The 17,096-nt window shown below is 37.4% G+C and overlaps 1 protein-coding gene across 2 annotated transcripts in view; it reads right to left on the bottom strand.

Annotated features, from left to right (window-relative positions):
- Window positions 1–17,096, bottom strand: part of CALCRL (calcitonin receptor like receptor) — an 89,359-nt gene that overhangs the window by 31,787 nt on the left and 40,476 nt on the right. Inside the window, exons 2-4 of one of the 2 annotated variants that reach the window (XM_026668026.2) lie at window positions 8,877–8,966; window positions 5,768–5,936; window positions 3,864–3,974 (exon numbers count right to left, since the gene is read on the bottom strand). In XM_026668026.2, the coding sequence (XP_026523811.2) occupies window positions 3,864–3,974; window positions 5,768–5,936; window positions 8,877–8,927 (331 nt within the window). In that variant the 5' untranslated portion in view covers window positions 8,928–8,966. Of the gene's footprint in view, window positions 1–3,863; window positions 3,975–5,767; window positions 5,937–8,843; window positions 8,967–17,096 lie in introns of both variants that reach the window. The other variant, XM_026668025.2, reaches the window with a different exon arrangement.

The following is a 17,096-nucleotide window of genomic DNA, read 5'->3' as shown; positions in this document are numbered from 1 at the left end:
TGCTTCAGACATTACATTACCATTTGTTCTTTAGAGTTTAATCCCATAAATTCCAACAAACCACAACCATTTCCATTCTTCCACGTTTTCTAAAATATAGCATATGATAATTGGATCTGCATTTTTTTTTCTATATATGACCTTCAATGTATTTTTTTTTTTACTGATTGGTCACTCACTTTTGTATTCAATCCATGTTTATTTACCATACATATTTCTTAAGAGCCTCATTCCCATTCCCATTGCATTCAATTTACTTTTATATTTCTCTTCACTGAATTATTACTTCCATAATAATTACATAAATATTATTTCCATATAGCAATTCCTTTATATACTGCCAATTTATGTCTTGCAAGAAATATATATTACATATTTTGTCAATTTTCAGCTGTTTCAACAATCCACTAAACAGCAAAAATCTAATCTAGCCCACCAATTGGCAGAAAGCCTTACTAAATTCTTCTGTTTTTTCTTGTTATCACTTTCTGTACCCCCTTTCAATCAAAATTCTATCAAGCACATTCTCAGGAATGCTTAACAAATTAACCCTTCTTCACTAATTTATCTTACACTTGCTGGCTAAACCATAACTTGATGACTAGGATTTTCCAGGTAGTGATGTCAAATTGATTAGACATCACTTCCTGGGTCGTCCCGTCCCCCCCACTTAAAAAAAACCACACTTGTAAGAATGATAGCTCTTCAGTTTTCAGACATTCACTCTACACTCCACTGAGTCAGCAGTTCAGAGATCACACCAACCCTGGGGTGAGCCCCAGCACTTGAATTCATTCAATGTAACCAGATGTTTTCTCAACACTTCCTTGCCTATTTTGATCTGCATTCCTCTTCCTTCCATTAAATCCATAAATTACTATTTTTAACTTTGTAGCAATAAAATATGCATTTAAACAGGTTTAAATGTACATAATTACTGTAAATGATGGATTACAATCAATGCAACTTCTGAACTGAAATAGAAGCTCTCCTTAATAAGCTTCCTCAATTGCTTGAAATACCCTGCTTAAATGCCTGACTTCGTGCTCTAGCTCTGAACTTAGATGAAGAGAGACAACAAGCAACTAGTTGCAAATCTATCTATGGATACTTGTTCTGCACATACAAATTCCAAACTATTTCAAGAGATTTGGAACAGTTTGATTTTTCTAATTATTTGAAACGTCTTTGATCAAATGTCCATCTGGAACATAAATATGATACTTCAAAATATAAAGAAGACCCATAATGTTGTTCTTGCATATACAACATATGACCTACCGTGTTTCTCCAACAATACGGCCTCCACCAATAGGAAGGCCCAGCATGATTTCTAGGCGTGAGGTGAAATTAAGCCCCACCCCCCAAAATTAGGCCTATTTAAACAATACGTTTCCCCACCATTTCTCACATTGTTCATTAGAACTACACGAGGTGAAGAGAAATGGGGGGGAAGGGAAGGGGGGGAGAAAACCTGCTTTTAGGAGCACCATGCAGGTAGCCTAGGCTAGAATACCCTGATCTACTACCGATAGAACATTGGCTGATAGAAGCTCCTTGAAGGCAGAATCACCAGCTGCTTCTATCGGCTGGTAGAAGCGACCTTGGGCTGAGTGCCCATGCGCATTCCCTTCACCACAAGGCCATTTCTATTGGCCAATGGAAGCTCCCCAAAGGCAGAGTCACCAGCTGCTTCTATCGGCTGGTAGAAGCGGCCTCGGGGCAAGCGCTTGTGCGCACTCCCCTCGCCACGAGGCCATTTCTATCGGCCGATGGATGCTCCCCAAAGTCAGAGTCACCAGCCGCTTCTATTGGCCGGTAGAAGTGGCTGGTGACTCTGCCTTTGGGGAGCTTCCATCAGCTGATAAAAACGGCCTTGTGGTGAGGGGAGTGCGCATTAGTTGTCTTTGAATCTACCAGCAGGGCAGGAGAGAAAGCACATGTGTATCTGTGTCTGGATAAAAATTGTGAGATTTAGCCCAAATGTGTTCTTGTTTTGCTTTCCTGCCTATTCTCTGATCAGTCTCTCCGGGGCAGCTTTTGGCCTAAAATCGCCCAGGTCTCCCTCAGCTAAAGGAGAAGGGAGGTCTCCAAAGACCGTCCCTAACCTCTGCCATTTGAGAGGACTGAACTCATTGCTTCTCAAAGTTAGACCTGCAAGTTTTTCAAAAGTTCTTCTGAATGCCTCGGACGTCTGATGAAATCCAGAAATGTCTCGTGATTGAACTCAATCAAAAAAAAAAAAAAAAAAAAGAACCTGCACCTCGTCACCAAGTTCCTGATTTTACAGCTCCTCTGTCATCCCGAATTATGCCGAAATAGGGGATTCCAAGGCTGGTGTTGGTTAATTGGTTAATGACGGGTGCTCTTTCAGGCATTCAAAGAGAGAGAGAGAGAGAGAGAGAGAGGGAGGGAGGGAGGGAGGGAGGGAGGGAGGGAGGGAGGAGAGAGAGAGAGAGAGAGAGAGAGAGAGAGAGAAGGAGGCATTGCTGAAGTTCTCAGACTCCCCCAAACTGTTAGCAGCGCCACCCGTGAGCTGTGGCAGGATTGCCTCGGATCACGTGCAGAGTGCCTTCGTCGTTCAACTCCCCCCACGACTCAAGGTTCATACCAAAATTAGGCCTTTCCAACCAGCCCCTGCAAATATTCGGCCCTCACCAGAGCAATAGAAAGGACGGTTTAGCTTCTCCCCGGCCCTTCTTTGCTCCAGCTCCCTCCCGCCCTCCTGTGCCACGGCGGTGACCCTTTCACACTCACCCTACTTCCCCGCCGCATTCCCACAAGGACTGCTCCCACGACTCCTTTCGGGAGCCCGCCCGATCTCCCTTCTCAGAGTAGCTGAGCTCTGCTGCTTCCTCTTCCCTCCACGGTGGCCCCCCCACTCCCCAAACCAGCGGTGGCAGCAGGTAAAGGAAGGTCGACTGCCCTGGGACTTTGGCAGGGTGCCCAGAAAAGGTCTGGCCTGGGAAGGGGAGGGCGGCGGTGGGAACCCCGCAGATGCTGAGACCTTTTCTCATCAGAAGGGCTTAGCTGGGGTGGTCTCTCTCTGTGTGTGTGTGTGTGTGTGTGTGTGTGTGTGTGTCTGTGTGTGTGTGTGTGAGAGAGAGAGAGAGAGAGAGAGAGAAACTCAGCTTGCTTCCCTTCTGCTAAGAAAAGTTTGCAGCTGCTCTCCCACATGCACTCCCCTTGCCACAAAGCCGTTTCTATTGGCCAATGGAAGCGGCTGGTGACTCTGCCTTTGGGGAGCTTCCATTGGCTGATAGAAATAGCTTCGTGGCGAGGGGAGTGCGTGTGGGTGCTCGCCCCGAGGCCGCTTCTACCGGCCGATAGAAGCAGCTGGTGACTCTACCTTTGGGAACCTTCCAGTGCCGGCCTCATGGAGAGGTGAGTGTGCATGGGGTGCTCTAGGTGGAGGTGCGCATGGGGAAAGAAATTAAATCACCCCCGAAAAGACCTCCTAGCCGTTTTTTCGGGGCTCAAAAAAAAATAAGAGCCGGCCTTATTTTATGAGAAACACGGTATCACACTGGGCACAGTCTAGTAGCCAAGCATGAAAACAATCCTGGAGTCTGATTCAATTCCTATCTGTGCTTCCTGCCTGGAACTATTTTCTCCAGAGCTTGACAGACATTTAATGGGCCACATTATAATTTGTGCGGGCCTGACATGTGACATATGATACCAAATGCATTTGAAGTAATAAGAAACCTATACTAGAAAGAACTTGCTTTCAAATTATTTAAAGATTAGTCATAATGTTGAATTTGCATAATTCTACCCAAATTCTCAGCGCTCCGAAAATATTTTTACTGGCTTTCTCTAATAGACATACAATACTGTCTTAAGTAAGTCTTAATCCTTACCTGAAGGGTCAAAGTCCTGAAAGTAGTCTGGACAGTTTTGTTCTACAGTTTGTCCTGCTGCAGTGGTATCCCAGCATAACCAACCATCCCATGTTCTGTTGCAATGTGGACCTACAAAGTGAAGAGGCATCATTTGAAGCATTTCGTCCTAATTTACCAGGGTTGGCTACATTTTTTTCTGTACACACAAACACAAAATCCTCTCCTTGTAAAGAAGCAAACATATGGATCCAATCCAAACTCCTTATGATTGACACATGCAGTATTTACTTCCAAAGAGGCTTCCATATCAGCCTTGGTTGTATAACCCCTTCCTACCAAGAGAAAAAATACCGCCCATTGCTCTTGCTTTGTGCTCTTACTTACAACTTGTTGGATGTTTACATCTTTCTAAGTTTGCCATTTTGACTTCTAAAGCCATCATCTAAATCTTGACTATTAAAAATGCTGCACTTGAGCAGAAAAAAACAAAAAAAGTTTTAACAATGTTGTTCACGATCATGCTTTCTTACCCTGTAACTGTTACTCTACAATTTTGCAAGAACCTTGCCTGGAAACACAACTGTTTTCCAATAAATTTCCCCAAACAAAATAAACCAACTGAAGCAGGGGAAGGGAAGCAAATCCATCTCACCCTCCCAACCTCTGAACACTTTCTTTGCATGCTGAAATCAGTGTTTCACCTTCTGAACTTGTGCAGGTTTCTTAGTTGCAGGTATCACTAGGACACCTATCACTTTTATTGGAAACTCACATTCAAGGCTAATCCTGAGAGGGGGAAGGGAAGCTTCTAAATATTTTTGTCTGAAACAAACATTTGTCTGAAATAAATGTGTTATCAGAATTTTTCCATTTTTAAAAAATTCTTTGCAGAAGAAATTCTTTACAGTGTTTTTCTTTTGTTTCTCCAGTGTCTTGGGATTTATACTGATGAACTTTATTCTGGGGAAGTGATAGAAAGAGTTGTTGCTGTCCATTGTTGCTGTGATCGCTTGCACACTTCTCCATCTGCTTAAGGCCTCCTTCTCTGCTTGCTTGAAACGAGTTTGTTTAGGATGCTTCTCTTGGAATTTAGGAAGTATAAGAAGGAAAGTTACAAACCGTTGGAGCCATTATTCTGTTACGCTTGCCTCCATGTCTTGCCCATTTTGCAAAAAATAAACCCTTAATGTAAATATTTTGATTTACTAAAAAGTCCTCTTCCCCATTTTAAAAAGCCCTTTCTTTTGCTAAACCAATGAGAATGGTTTTCAAGGTTTGTTTGCACATTAATAATTTTACTTCTGCAGTGTAAATAAAGCTGCTGTTTATTACAACGCTGAATAAGATTTTCATTCATAACAGATAAGTTACAATTATGTACCACTGCCCATCACTGCCCGTCAAATTAATGTATGCCTTTAACTACAGTGTCTCAGCAGCAAAATATTTTTCAACAAACATCTCTATTCATTAATTTATCTGCATTGTATTGACTCCTTTTCACAACCCAAAGCCAGTTACATGCAAAAGATAAACCAACAAACCCAATAGTTGTTGCACTATCACATTCAAAATAAATAAACTCACGATTCAGTTAAATTAAACAGCGCTAAATAAGAATACCCTGGAATGCCTTACTGAAAAATTTATTGGAACATATAAGACTTCCCAGTGCTTTCTTGTAAAGAACTTTAAAAGATCAAATCTGCTCCTTTAGACAGGAAGAAAACCAGAATCGAAAGCTCTTATACTTTCAAGTATTAAGTTATTTCCAAGAGAAATACAACAGTAGGTTGTATTTAGTAGGTTGTATTTAGTAGGTAAAAACCATTTTTAAATTATATTTGCATGAATTAACAGACAGAATGCTTTATTTTAGGGAAAATAACAAGATCAAAATATGTTGATATACATTGTTTTACCTTCATGTTCTTCAGTAGTTTGCATAATTTTCTGATAACATTCAAACTGTGCTGTCATGATTTTATTATTCGTTACACCTAGTATTGCTTGATGGTTTGTATGGTTCTTAATTCCCATTTCACTGGACCAATTTCCTTCTTTTTCATCTGGAACTGCTGTGACAGAAGCCTGGACAGATAATGAGAAAAACTAGATTGTCACAGTTACCAAAATAATTGCAAACATTATACAGAGTGTTAATTGAATTGGATGGATTGAATTGGATGAAACCATTTTGAAGTATGTAAAGGTGCACACCAAGTAATTGGGCAGAAGAGCATTAAAGAGGTTCACAATTTTTAATACACATTATTTTGTGAATCTATTAATGTGATGCTACCTGATAAAAAATTCCTTTGAAGAATGTCTTGAAAGGTATAGTCTCTCTGTCTCTGTCTCTCTCTCTGTCTCTGTCTCTCTCTCCCTCCCTCCTTCCCTCATGTATAACTGTCTAAAATGTGTTGAGTTTCGGACACCTCAGCCTAATTTTGTAAATTATTCAAATCAGCTATGTTAGCATTAAAGGAGGCTTCCAAAGGATTGTGAGAATGGAGCCTGTTTTCACAGGGCTTCAAAAGCCTCTTTCTCCAAACTGCAATTTTGAGAAGGCAAAATTCCACGATCCTTCTGAAGGATCATGAAAAGGGAGGCTGCTTGGAGATTGTCATGAAGTGGTCTCAGTAAGAAGGCCACACCTCACATAGTCTACCGGTAGATCCCTAATACTCTTTACTCAGAACTCTGTCCACTTATTGTAGCATATTTAATAATTGCAACCTTTTGTAATAAAGTAATAATTTGTTTTTTTCACTTCTGAGTTCTACTTGACCTGTAAATCATCCTGCAGAAACCACTGCTGCTTTAAGGTCCCCTCTGCACCAATATTCTGATATTGTTATTTTGCCATTTAGAGTGATTTTCTGTTACCCCTGCAAAAGCCTTACAAGTTTCAGAAAGGAGGTTATGATACCTTTTCATAAACTATAAAACTCCAGTTCTTGTCTTGGCTAACATCCTGACTAGAAAAGTGTTCCAATGAACAATGAATATCTTGAGTTTGACTATCTTCTAGCAAGGAATGTTGACATCACTTTGTATTTTGCAAATTTAACATAAATCATATTATTTATCAATAAAGCTTTAGTAAAAAATATTGTGATTTGTATTATTTATATGTGTCTGCTTATCTTAGCTTTGAAACCTGGAGTTGCAGTTTCCAACTAAGAATCCTAAATTCTTTTCAGTTGAGACAATTGAAAGGAAAAACTGCTGTTATTTCCTGCAAAGGTTTTCTGTTGCATTTGTTTCCATCTTTTCTTCTGCCAAACAAACTGCTATTGGTTGTAAGAAAAGACCCAGGGAGTTCAAATGCCACAGATTGTCCAGTACACGTGGTCATATAATTGTGATTTACAATCGTCTCTGCTGGCTTCTGAAAAGCCAAGTCAACGGGGAAACTGGCGAAAGTCAAAATGTATGATTATGTGAGGTCCTCACTTAATGATCCACAGGATTCTTGCTTAACAATGGTAACTGGGGATTTCTGGAAATGCTATTGCTAAATGGTTTGGTCACATGACCAAACTTTATAACCACATTGCTTTATAACCACATTGCTTAAAGATGGAAATTCTAGTCTCAATTGCCATTATTAAGTGAGAACTAACTGTACTGAAAAAAAATCAGAAATCAAAAGCCATAGTATAATTTATTTGTTTTTAGTTTAGCATGAAATGTCAAAGCAGCCATTGTGGTTTGTAACCCATAATTAATGGCACAGTATGTCATGGAAACCCAATCAACTGGGTATTATTTAATAAAACATGGTTAAAACATAAAATAGCATGATGCCTATGGAATGGGGCTGTTGGAATGCAAGACAAGCAAGTGGAAACATACATGTCATCATCATAATGTGTGTCAAATGTCATGTAATATAATTGGGATCTTGGAATGATAACATTATTTCATATTTGCTCTCAGGAACAACTCTAAGAGCAATGCTTGTTAGTGTTACAGATGTTGTTGATCGACAGTATAATATATCTCATTAAATTAGAATTCTACAGATATGCTAAACTACAACCCTCAAAATTCTCATCCAGAACTCTTCGAGTGATATCCCACCTGGAAGGCACTAGGTTGAGAAAGGCTGATAACAAGTAGATCTCCAAAATTGACTTCTTTCAAGCAGAAGCCTTCCTCAAGAAGCCCAAACTGAGACTATCCACACAAAGGATATGTGCTATATACAACATAATTTGTGCTGTGTTTGATATTCTGATCATAAGGCTGGATGCCATGGAGGCACAGTGGTTAGAATGCAGTATTACAGGCTAGCTCACTGCTAGGAGATTGATTCCACCAGGCTCAAGGTTGACTCAGCCTTCCATCCTTCTGAGGTCATTAAAATAAGGACCCAGATTGTTGGGGCTAATATGCTGACTCTGTAAACCATTTAGAGAGGGCTGTGAGAACTGTGAAGCTGTATATAAGTTTAAGTGCTATTGCTACCTTGGATCTTTCCAGTTACTCCTGCTAGGTTTGTAGCTAAGGAGGTTGATCAAAGGATCCATTATATTGAACAACCTGGAGTACCCTGCAAAAATAATGTATATACCGGAGTGTTGCTACTTTGTATTTTACACATATGTATTTTATTACTGTATTTTTCTTGCATCTATTTTATCCTGGAATTATCCCATATTTTATTTTTGTTTTATATTTGATATCATCATACTAGCAATAGCACTTAGACTTATATATCGCTTCACAGTGCTTTACAGTTTTCTCTAAGTGGTTTACAGAATCAGCATATTGCCCCCAACAATCTGAATCTTTGTTTTACCAACCTCAGAAAAATGGAAGGCCGAGTCAACCTTTAGCCGGTGAGGATCGAATAGAATCAAACTCCTGCATTCTAACCACTGCGCCACCACTAATCAATCAATAAACTATCCATCCAGCTAACTAGCTAACAGCAAGCAAAATTTAAGAGCAATTCCCTTTCATATATACATACTATTATATAAATACCTGCAGATGTGCATGTAGAGGGAACAGACTCACCAATGTCAGAACTAAGAGAGGCAGCAGCTGTACAGTCCAACTGGTTTCCATCACTAAATGTAGCTTTAAAATTCAGCAAAAAAATTGTAGCTGAAAAAAACAAAACAAAATATAAACATCTTAAAATGTTATGGTTACGATTCTAAACTCATTCACCAGGGAAATATCCCACTGAACGTAATCTGGTTTACCCCTCAGTAGTCATATATAACTTATGGTATGACTCAACTTTCAGTGGGAGGGCTGAAGTTTGCACTTAACTTTCCCACTTCAGCCAGTGAAACTTAAAGCATCCAATGCTGGCCGAGTTGTATTCTGAGTATTTATTAAACAGAATTAAAATAATAGTAGCAAACTGCAGAAGATACTTTTTTTTGTCTTAACCCTGAGGGAAAACAAATCAACTGAAAAAGACTGGCCAATTTGTCTGTGTTGTTTCCTTTTGTTTGGGAAGCTTGGGAAAAAAATTGAAATAAGAATGATAGGTCAGTAAAGGGGAGGTCTCAATGCTCCTCTAATATGGCCTCTAAAAATATAATGTCAGAATATTCCAATATGGTAACTCAGCTATATTTAACATATCTGGTTTTGATCTTCATTTCTCACACTCCTGCACTGTTGACTATGGGAATTTGCAGGAGTTTGTATCCACATTAAATTTACTTCATAAGACATAAGACATAAGAATTTATTTGTCATTACACTCGCAAGCGGGTGCAACGAAATGAGGTGCTCTTCCACAAAGTAAAAACTGGACAAACACCACTAAAAAGAAAAAAAATTAAACTAAACACAACCAACCATACAATCATCTCTATGCAATTTAAAAATGTAAATACCCCATTACTCTCAGCCATTTAATTCCACAAAAATCTTATGACCCTGCATTCAAACTCAAAACTGCACTTGGATAAAAACTGTTCTTAAATCTGGTCGTCCTTGTTCTTAATACCCTAAATCTCCTTCTCGATGGTAATAGTTCAAAGAGCTGATGTCCCGGATGAGGAGTCATTCAGTATATTAAGTATCTTCCTCTTACGTCTATTCCTATACAGTTCTTCCAAAGAGGGGAGTGAGCAGCCAATGATGTTTTGGGCCGTCTTGATCACCCTCTGAATTGCCTTTTTCTCTGCCACTGTGCAGCTCGAGAACCATACACAGAGACAGTAGGATAATATACTCTCAATTGAACTCCGATAGAAGGTAGTCAGTAGACTCTCAGCCAGTTGTTGTTTCCTAAGAATCCTTAGTAAATACAACCGTTGTTGTGCCTTCTTAATTAAAGCAGCGGTATTTGCACTCCAGGTCAGGTTATTTGTAATGATAGTCCCGAGAAACTTACATTCAACCACCTGTTCCACACGAACTCCCTCTATATACAGTGGCTGAATGTCAGTTCCATAGCCAGTAAAAAAGATGAAGGCACACATAGAAAGGGTGAAAAGAAAAGTCAGAAGATAACAATTTTTGAAACTGGAAGCATTTCTTATTTTTTCCTTTATTTATGATAAAAAATATGTAAGAAGAAAGCAGTTCAGGAAATTCTATCAATAGATGCCTAGTTCCCTTTAAATTTCTCTTAAAGCCTAGGAAACAAGGATAACCCAACCTAATATAACAACTTGATTCATATTTTGTTAGCTAATATTTTGTTCTGCTTTCAACTATCTATCATAGAGGCAACTATAATACACACAGGTCTTTTATAGATGAAGAAATTTGCACTTAGGAATTGTTCTTTAGAGAAATAAACACTGTTAACATTCATTAATCTTATAGTTCAAAAACATTTAACACAATAATTACATATAATTAACAATGAATAATGGAAAAACAGTGACTCAATCTCTATCAATTAAGTGATAGTGACAATAGTCTCCATTTAACTGGATAACAAATGGTTATTCTCCCCCACAAAAATATTGATGTCCTCATTCATTCTTCTACTTTTAATATATTGCCTACAGTATTTCTTCTCATTCAAGTCTCCCATGTTTGTCTTTACAGTCTATACAATACATCTTCAAAAAATCATTTAAACCCCTCTTCCTTTCCTGTTTATTCTTCCCAGAGGTGGTATTCAGCAGGTTCTGACCAGTTTTGGAGAACCGGTAACGGCAATTTTGAGTAGTTCAGAGAACCAGCAAAAACCACCTCTGACTGGAGATTTTACAGTATCCTTCCCCTGCCATGCCCACCAAGCCATGCCCACAGAACTGGTAGTAAAAAAATTTGAATCCCACCACTGATTCTTCCCCAGTATTCTACAGTACTACCATTTCCCAAATTCAACCATTCATAACAAATATGATCTCCAGCAATGTTGATTTTCCCCATTCATTTGAACAGAATTCTCTCCTCTACTACCCGTGGCTTTGATGTTTTCTAACGTCTGACCTGAAATGGCTTGACCTGATTCAACACATTATACATTCTATATTGTATGGTTAAAATTTTAAATGAATATGAAATTGCATGAGAGTACCTTTGCCTTGTTTATTTCAGGTACTGGAAAAACCAATGTATTTATTTTTAGATTAAACAGATTTACATAGATGCCTGTGTACCAAACTTGGGGTGGCAAAGATAAAAGATAAAAATAAAACAAATTAGAACGGTGATGATAGAGCTGTTCTCCTGTGTTCCATTTATTTGTATCCCAGAACTATTTGACTAATCCTTGAAAGGATACCAGTCAGGATAGAATGCTTAGTAAGATTCATCAAGGCACTTCCTTCCTTCCTTTGATCACGTAAAATAGGAAGAAATATTACCAATAACAATATGGTGCTTGTATTAGCACAATACTCATATTTTTATATGCCACATTGGTAACTAGTAATATAAAAATATCCCTGCACTGTGGAAAGCTAAATACCTACATATATTTAGACTCATGTAGCATTTTCTCATGTATTCCATTAATCTTCAGTTTTCTTTTCACCAACAGTCATGACCTTCATAAGATGTATGTCAATAAACAAACAGTTGACTCCCTGGATACTCTTTCTGGCATTTTTTCCCCCTCAAACAGACAAGATAATTCATAACAGAATAGAGATGGAGTAATTTTGGTATGGTTTGGTAAACATCCTATGCATGATTACTTAATCTTAATAGAATTTACTACCCAATAAATGTGAAATAATAATAATTTTATTGTCTGTCTAATATCCTTAACCAACTATCACAAAATTCTGACCTTTTAATAAATGAATTTATATTACTCTAAAACTAATTACACACCTATAATATAATCATGACAAGAAGCTTGACTGATGCTTAGGGGCAAATGTTAATTGTTAAATAATTTGGTATTTATTTGATACAAATTGGGTTTGTTTTTTGTTCAAAGTTAGCAAATTGCTATGGCTATTGAAAGCTTTAGAAAACACTCCATAATCTCCATTTCATTCCATTTAAACGTACTTTGAAAACTTATAAATGTTCACTAAGGTTTTCTTTTACTTTGCTGATCTTTGTTGACTTCTCAGAAATCTTGGCAGCTCACAACAATAAAACCAATAAATAAAACAATCATAGTAAAAACAGAGAAACAACAAAACAAAAAACCCTGCACTTTAATTATCCTCTTTGAGATGCCCACCACAGGCTCAGCTGCTCTCCTTTTAAAATATCTGCCTACACAGTCCTATCCCAGCATTATTCCCAATCCTGTTGAGATTTCTCCACTTAGCTGAAGAACCTGCTGTGCTTTGTTGGCTGACTATCTGAAAATACATTCTTAAATTTGCTCACTGTGGTTAAAATGCAAATAGCAGAACTCATGCAAATGGCAGGAAAAAAACCCACTTTCTCTTCAGTTGTGACTCTGAAACAATGTGGAATATAATAGTATGATGCCCTGCTACCAACTGATGATAATGTAAGGTATCACCTATCCTATGGAAATATCTTACATCTGTAATATAATTTAGGTGGAGGTATGCAAAGGCCCTCTTGACAACTGCTCTATAGGTTCCATGTCACTTCTGACTGGGGAGGAGGAAGTATTTAGGAGAGGTTAGGTGGGTGGGAAGAACATCCAGGAATAATAATTTTAGTTGTACTTCAGTAAGCACCACAATAAAATCCTTATTTTGCAAGGTGCACCAAGTCTCAGTAGGTTTCTGGGTGCAATTCAAGCTTTTGGTTACTACCTTCATGGCACAAACCTGAATTGCTTGCATGACTGCATATTTCTGATTGTTTCAGCCTGTCTCAGATCCAATGGGATGAGCATGAGCATGGAGTTCCTTTTGTTAAATATGTTCTCTGGCAGGATTCACTCTATGCCTGCTTTGTCATGGCATCTGTCCTTTGGAACAGCATACTGCCTGAGATGGTGATGGCCCTACCTTTTGTTTGTTTTTTGTTTGTTTTAACCCTATGTTAGCCACCCAGAATTGAAATTTGTGAGTTGGTAGCCATAAAAGTCTACTAAATAAATATCTCAAATGCTTCAACTACAAGGAAAAGAGAAGTTTTCTTTTTTAAAAAAGGGATCTTCAGTGCTCAGCCAACAACTGCCTAGACTTTGTAGCCAGTAAATAAATCTGCTATTTATTTGCATAGTATAAAGTTCTGAGTGTAGAGTGTGTGTGTGTGTGTGTGTGTGTGTGTGCATTTTACACATACATCCAATCTTTCACAAAGTAATACTATACTGACATCATTTACTAGTATGCTGGATTCTGTGCCATTGATTCCTACAGTGGGACTTAGTTCAATGTGATAATGCATTGAAGTTAAAGCTGCCTCCAGTTGATGAGAATACTTCCAAAATACTAGGAAATGAGGAAATGCAATAAAAGTAGGAAAGCACTGTAGAAATAGTATTACAAGAAGGGCAATGGCGAAACAGTTGGCTCAGGCTGAGATGATGGACAGCACAGTACAGCAATTCTCTATTCTCTGGTTGGCTATCAAAGGATCAAAAACATATGCTTTTGATTCTGAGTATATTGCTATGTCCAAAGAGGAATTTTTTTTAACTAAGATTTATCTGAATAAGGCATAACAGTAGACTGTGGTTAGCTTGAAATTAGTAATAGCAGCCTCTTATTAAAACTTATAATGTGAGTGAATCATACAATTTCAATTTGCAATTTGACGAGTCAATAGAATTCAAATTTGTGATTCAAAGTGTTTAAACCTGCAGTTTGTACAATAAAACCAAAGATTCTGCCCACTAACAGTATATGCATGCATATTCAAAAGAAGATCTATCTTTGCATCTATTTGAAGTTATTTAATGACTCCTTGTGATGTAGAATCACCTTTGGATTAGGTCAATATCCGGTCTCCATAACGGTAGTATGGTAATATTCTGTAGTAGTCAACCAAGAATTTCCAACTTTTGGAGAGCAGATAGCAATGCTTGGTCTTTGGATAGTAGGCCAAGAACTAAATTCCAAAAAAGTAGAAAGGGCCAGACCAAAATCGTGTGTGTGTGTGTGTGTGTGTGTGTGTGTGTGTGTGTGTGTGTGTATCTTTGAGTCATTTTTGACTTCTGGTGACTGCCTGGACCAGTCTCTGAGTTTTCTGGCAAGATTTTGGAATTGGTTTGCTATTATCTGCTTCCTAGATCTGAAAGATAGTGACTAGACTAAGGGCACCCATTTGGCTTCAAGCCTAAGGCAGAACCAGAATTCTGAGTCTCCCAGTTTCTAGCCATGTTTCTCAAACATTACATCAAACTGGCTCCCTCGTTATATTTACTTAACTATATTGAAATAATTATTTCTAACCATTTTCGTTTCAATATAATGAAAGTTTATTTAAAACATTTGTCTACTGTCATTTTTGTTTTTCTGCTGCATTGAAAAGTACAATTTGGTTGCAATTTTGAAGGATTCTATTTAATTCTTGGGTTCTCAGATTCTGCAACTTTGTGCTGAAATGTAAGACATCCAATAAATACTCTTAGTTTCTGAAATACTGTAGGACATGCCCTTAAGTAAAAAAAGGTTTGCACAATATTTGATTAAAAAAATATTGTTCTGGTGTACATATCCAAGCATACAATGGTACATAGTAAAAATCACTGCACACTGTCTTCTTTTCTAAAGAGTTCTTGGTTTTTTCTACTTGTAGTCACTGAGTAGATTTTATTTTTTTTAATAAATAAATAGGGCCATCTTAGCTTAAACATGGGTTTTCTTTTTTCTTTTTTCTTTGTCTTAGTTCACACATAAGAAATTAGTTAACATGTATTTCAAATTAGAACCAGAACTTCACAGAAAGAAAACTATCCTGTTACACATTACAGCTCTTAAACCGTAAATTCGTGTAGGATGTTGTGTTCCATTTAAAAAAGAAGGCAAACCCATTTTAGTTGTGCTAACCTTTTCAGTGAACTATTATCAACTCATGGCTATGTTTTTTCCTGTTTTAAAAACATGTCCTCAATAGACAGTTAAAATAACTTTCTTTCCTGCATAACCTGGTGCCAAATTTCCCCCCCCCCCAACCTATTTAAAACAAAGACTGGTTAAAAAAGAAATGCAATGTCATGTCTGAGTGATTTCAAACAGTACAAAAACACATTTCCCAAATATTCACTTTTCCTAATAGCAACACATGTGCATTACTAGACAAAATTACTGTGGGAATGAAAAAAAAGTCAATTTGCAAACAAAGTTACTGTCATTGGATCATCTCATTAAAAGAGTTCAGAAGTTTAAAGGATAGTAGTTAAAACTGCCTACCAGTATAACTAACACATTAATTCTGCTGAATAAAATACTCTCCAGTTTTGCTGATAAAGAAAGTAGATAGTTTAAACATAGCTTCTTTTTCAGAAACACAATTAAAATTTATATGTAAACATCATGGGGAATTTTATACTTTGGCATGTTTTATGGCAGTGGTCTTACAGTTCCACTTCTTTTAAAAAAAATATAGTTATAAGTTTTGAGCCATGCAATAAATCTTGGTCTAAAATTGCAAACTAAACTCTGCTTGGACTTTGTTTGCATGAATCTATTAAACTTCGAGAGACAGAAAATCCAACACAAAATAAAAGTGCTTTCCTTTGAAAGGGATTAATTGTGATATTCACTGGCTTCAGAATGGTAGGTGCAATTGGGCAAACAATTTGCCCCTTTTTAGCATATACTGCATGCACCCCAAGGAGTGAAGCTTTAATTGCTGCAATGTGTCCACCATTTTGAAGACAGTGGCTTTCATTGTGGATGCCATTGACTTGGGTACAACTAATTCAGGTCACATATCTTTTTAATAATATGACAGATTAACTTAATCGAAAACAAAACCATTACACAGACAATCATGGAGAATAGAACTCAGGAGGTCACAAAAATACAAAAGGAGAAAAGTGATCTATGTTCCTATAGAAACTTGTAATTTAATGTACCAATTTTAAATCTGATTCAATTCAATTTCTGGAGAAGTCAACAAACATTTTTGCAAACAACAAGATAGACATGACCCTTTATCAAATTATAAGAGGTTAATGTGTCTATCCATCAGAAGCTGAGTCACTGTAGTACAGATTTCAAAGCAGAGGGTCATGCATTCAAGATGGAAATCAATCACTGACCTCAGAATTTTAATGAAATTTTACAATTACCTTTCCCATTAAGTTAGATTTCTTGTTTAATAAAATAATTTTAATGCAAAAAAAAAAACAACCCAGTAAAATCTCAACCAATTCTAAATCAACTGAAACATACATAAACACACAGTTGGGCATGTTTGCACAAACACAAACACATGCTAGGATCCGCAAAATCAAAGAATCTGGTACAACCAAAATAATATTGTAACACAACTGTAAAAATCAAGTGTGAGAGCAAAATGACAAATGTGATTAGGAATCCAGAAGAAACTGAGCTAAAGCATTGATGCTTTTATCTTTGGCTAGCAAGATTAACAACTTGGTTTGTCATACAAGCCTAAGTGGGGAGAAATGATTAAATATTATTATGTTGTATTTATCTTAATTGTACTCAAAACACAATTACTGGCTTGTAATAATGAAATTAATGCTGTGTCCTCATAAATTACCCACATGGGTTGGAGTCATTAATATAAAATAACAACCCTGCTCCACATCAGACTCTCTCTCCATATCTGGGAGAAGGCGCATTGGATAATGCAACCTTTAATCAGCTTTCTGCAAAAGGTCATTGTTGGTAAGAATATCTTCATCTTTTGTTTACAAATGGCATGGTAGCTTCAAGGGCTTGTCTATAT

This window comes from Notechis scutatus, chromosome 1, assembly GCF_049901735.1.
Source record: "Notechis scutatus isolate UNSWTSFEM ecotype Mainland chromosome 1, rNotScu1.2, whole genome shotgun sequence".
NCBI classification, from domain to species: Eukaryota; Metazoa; Chordata; class Lepidosauria; order Squamata; family Elapidae; genus Notechis; species Notechis scutatus.
Note: the sequence above shows the minus strand (reverse complement) of the source record. Positions and strands in the feature narration are given on the sequence as shown.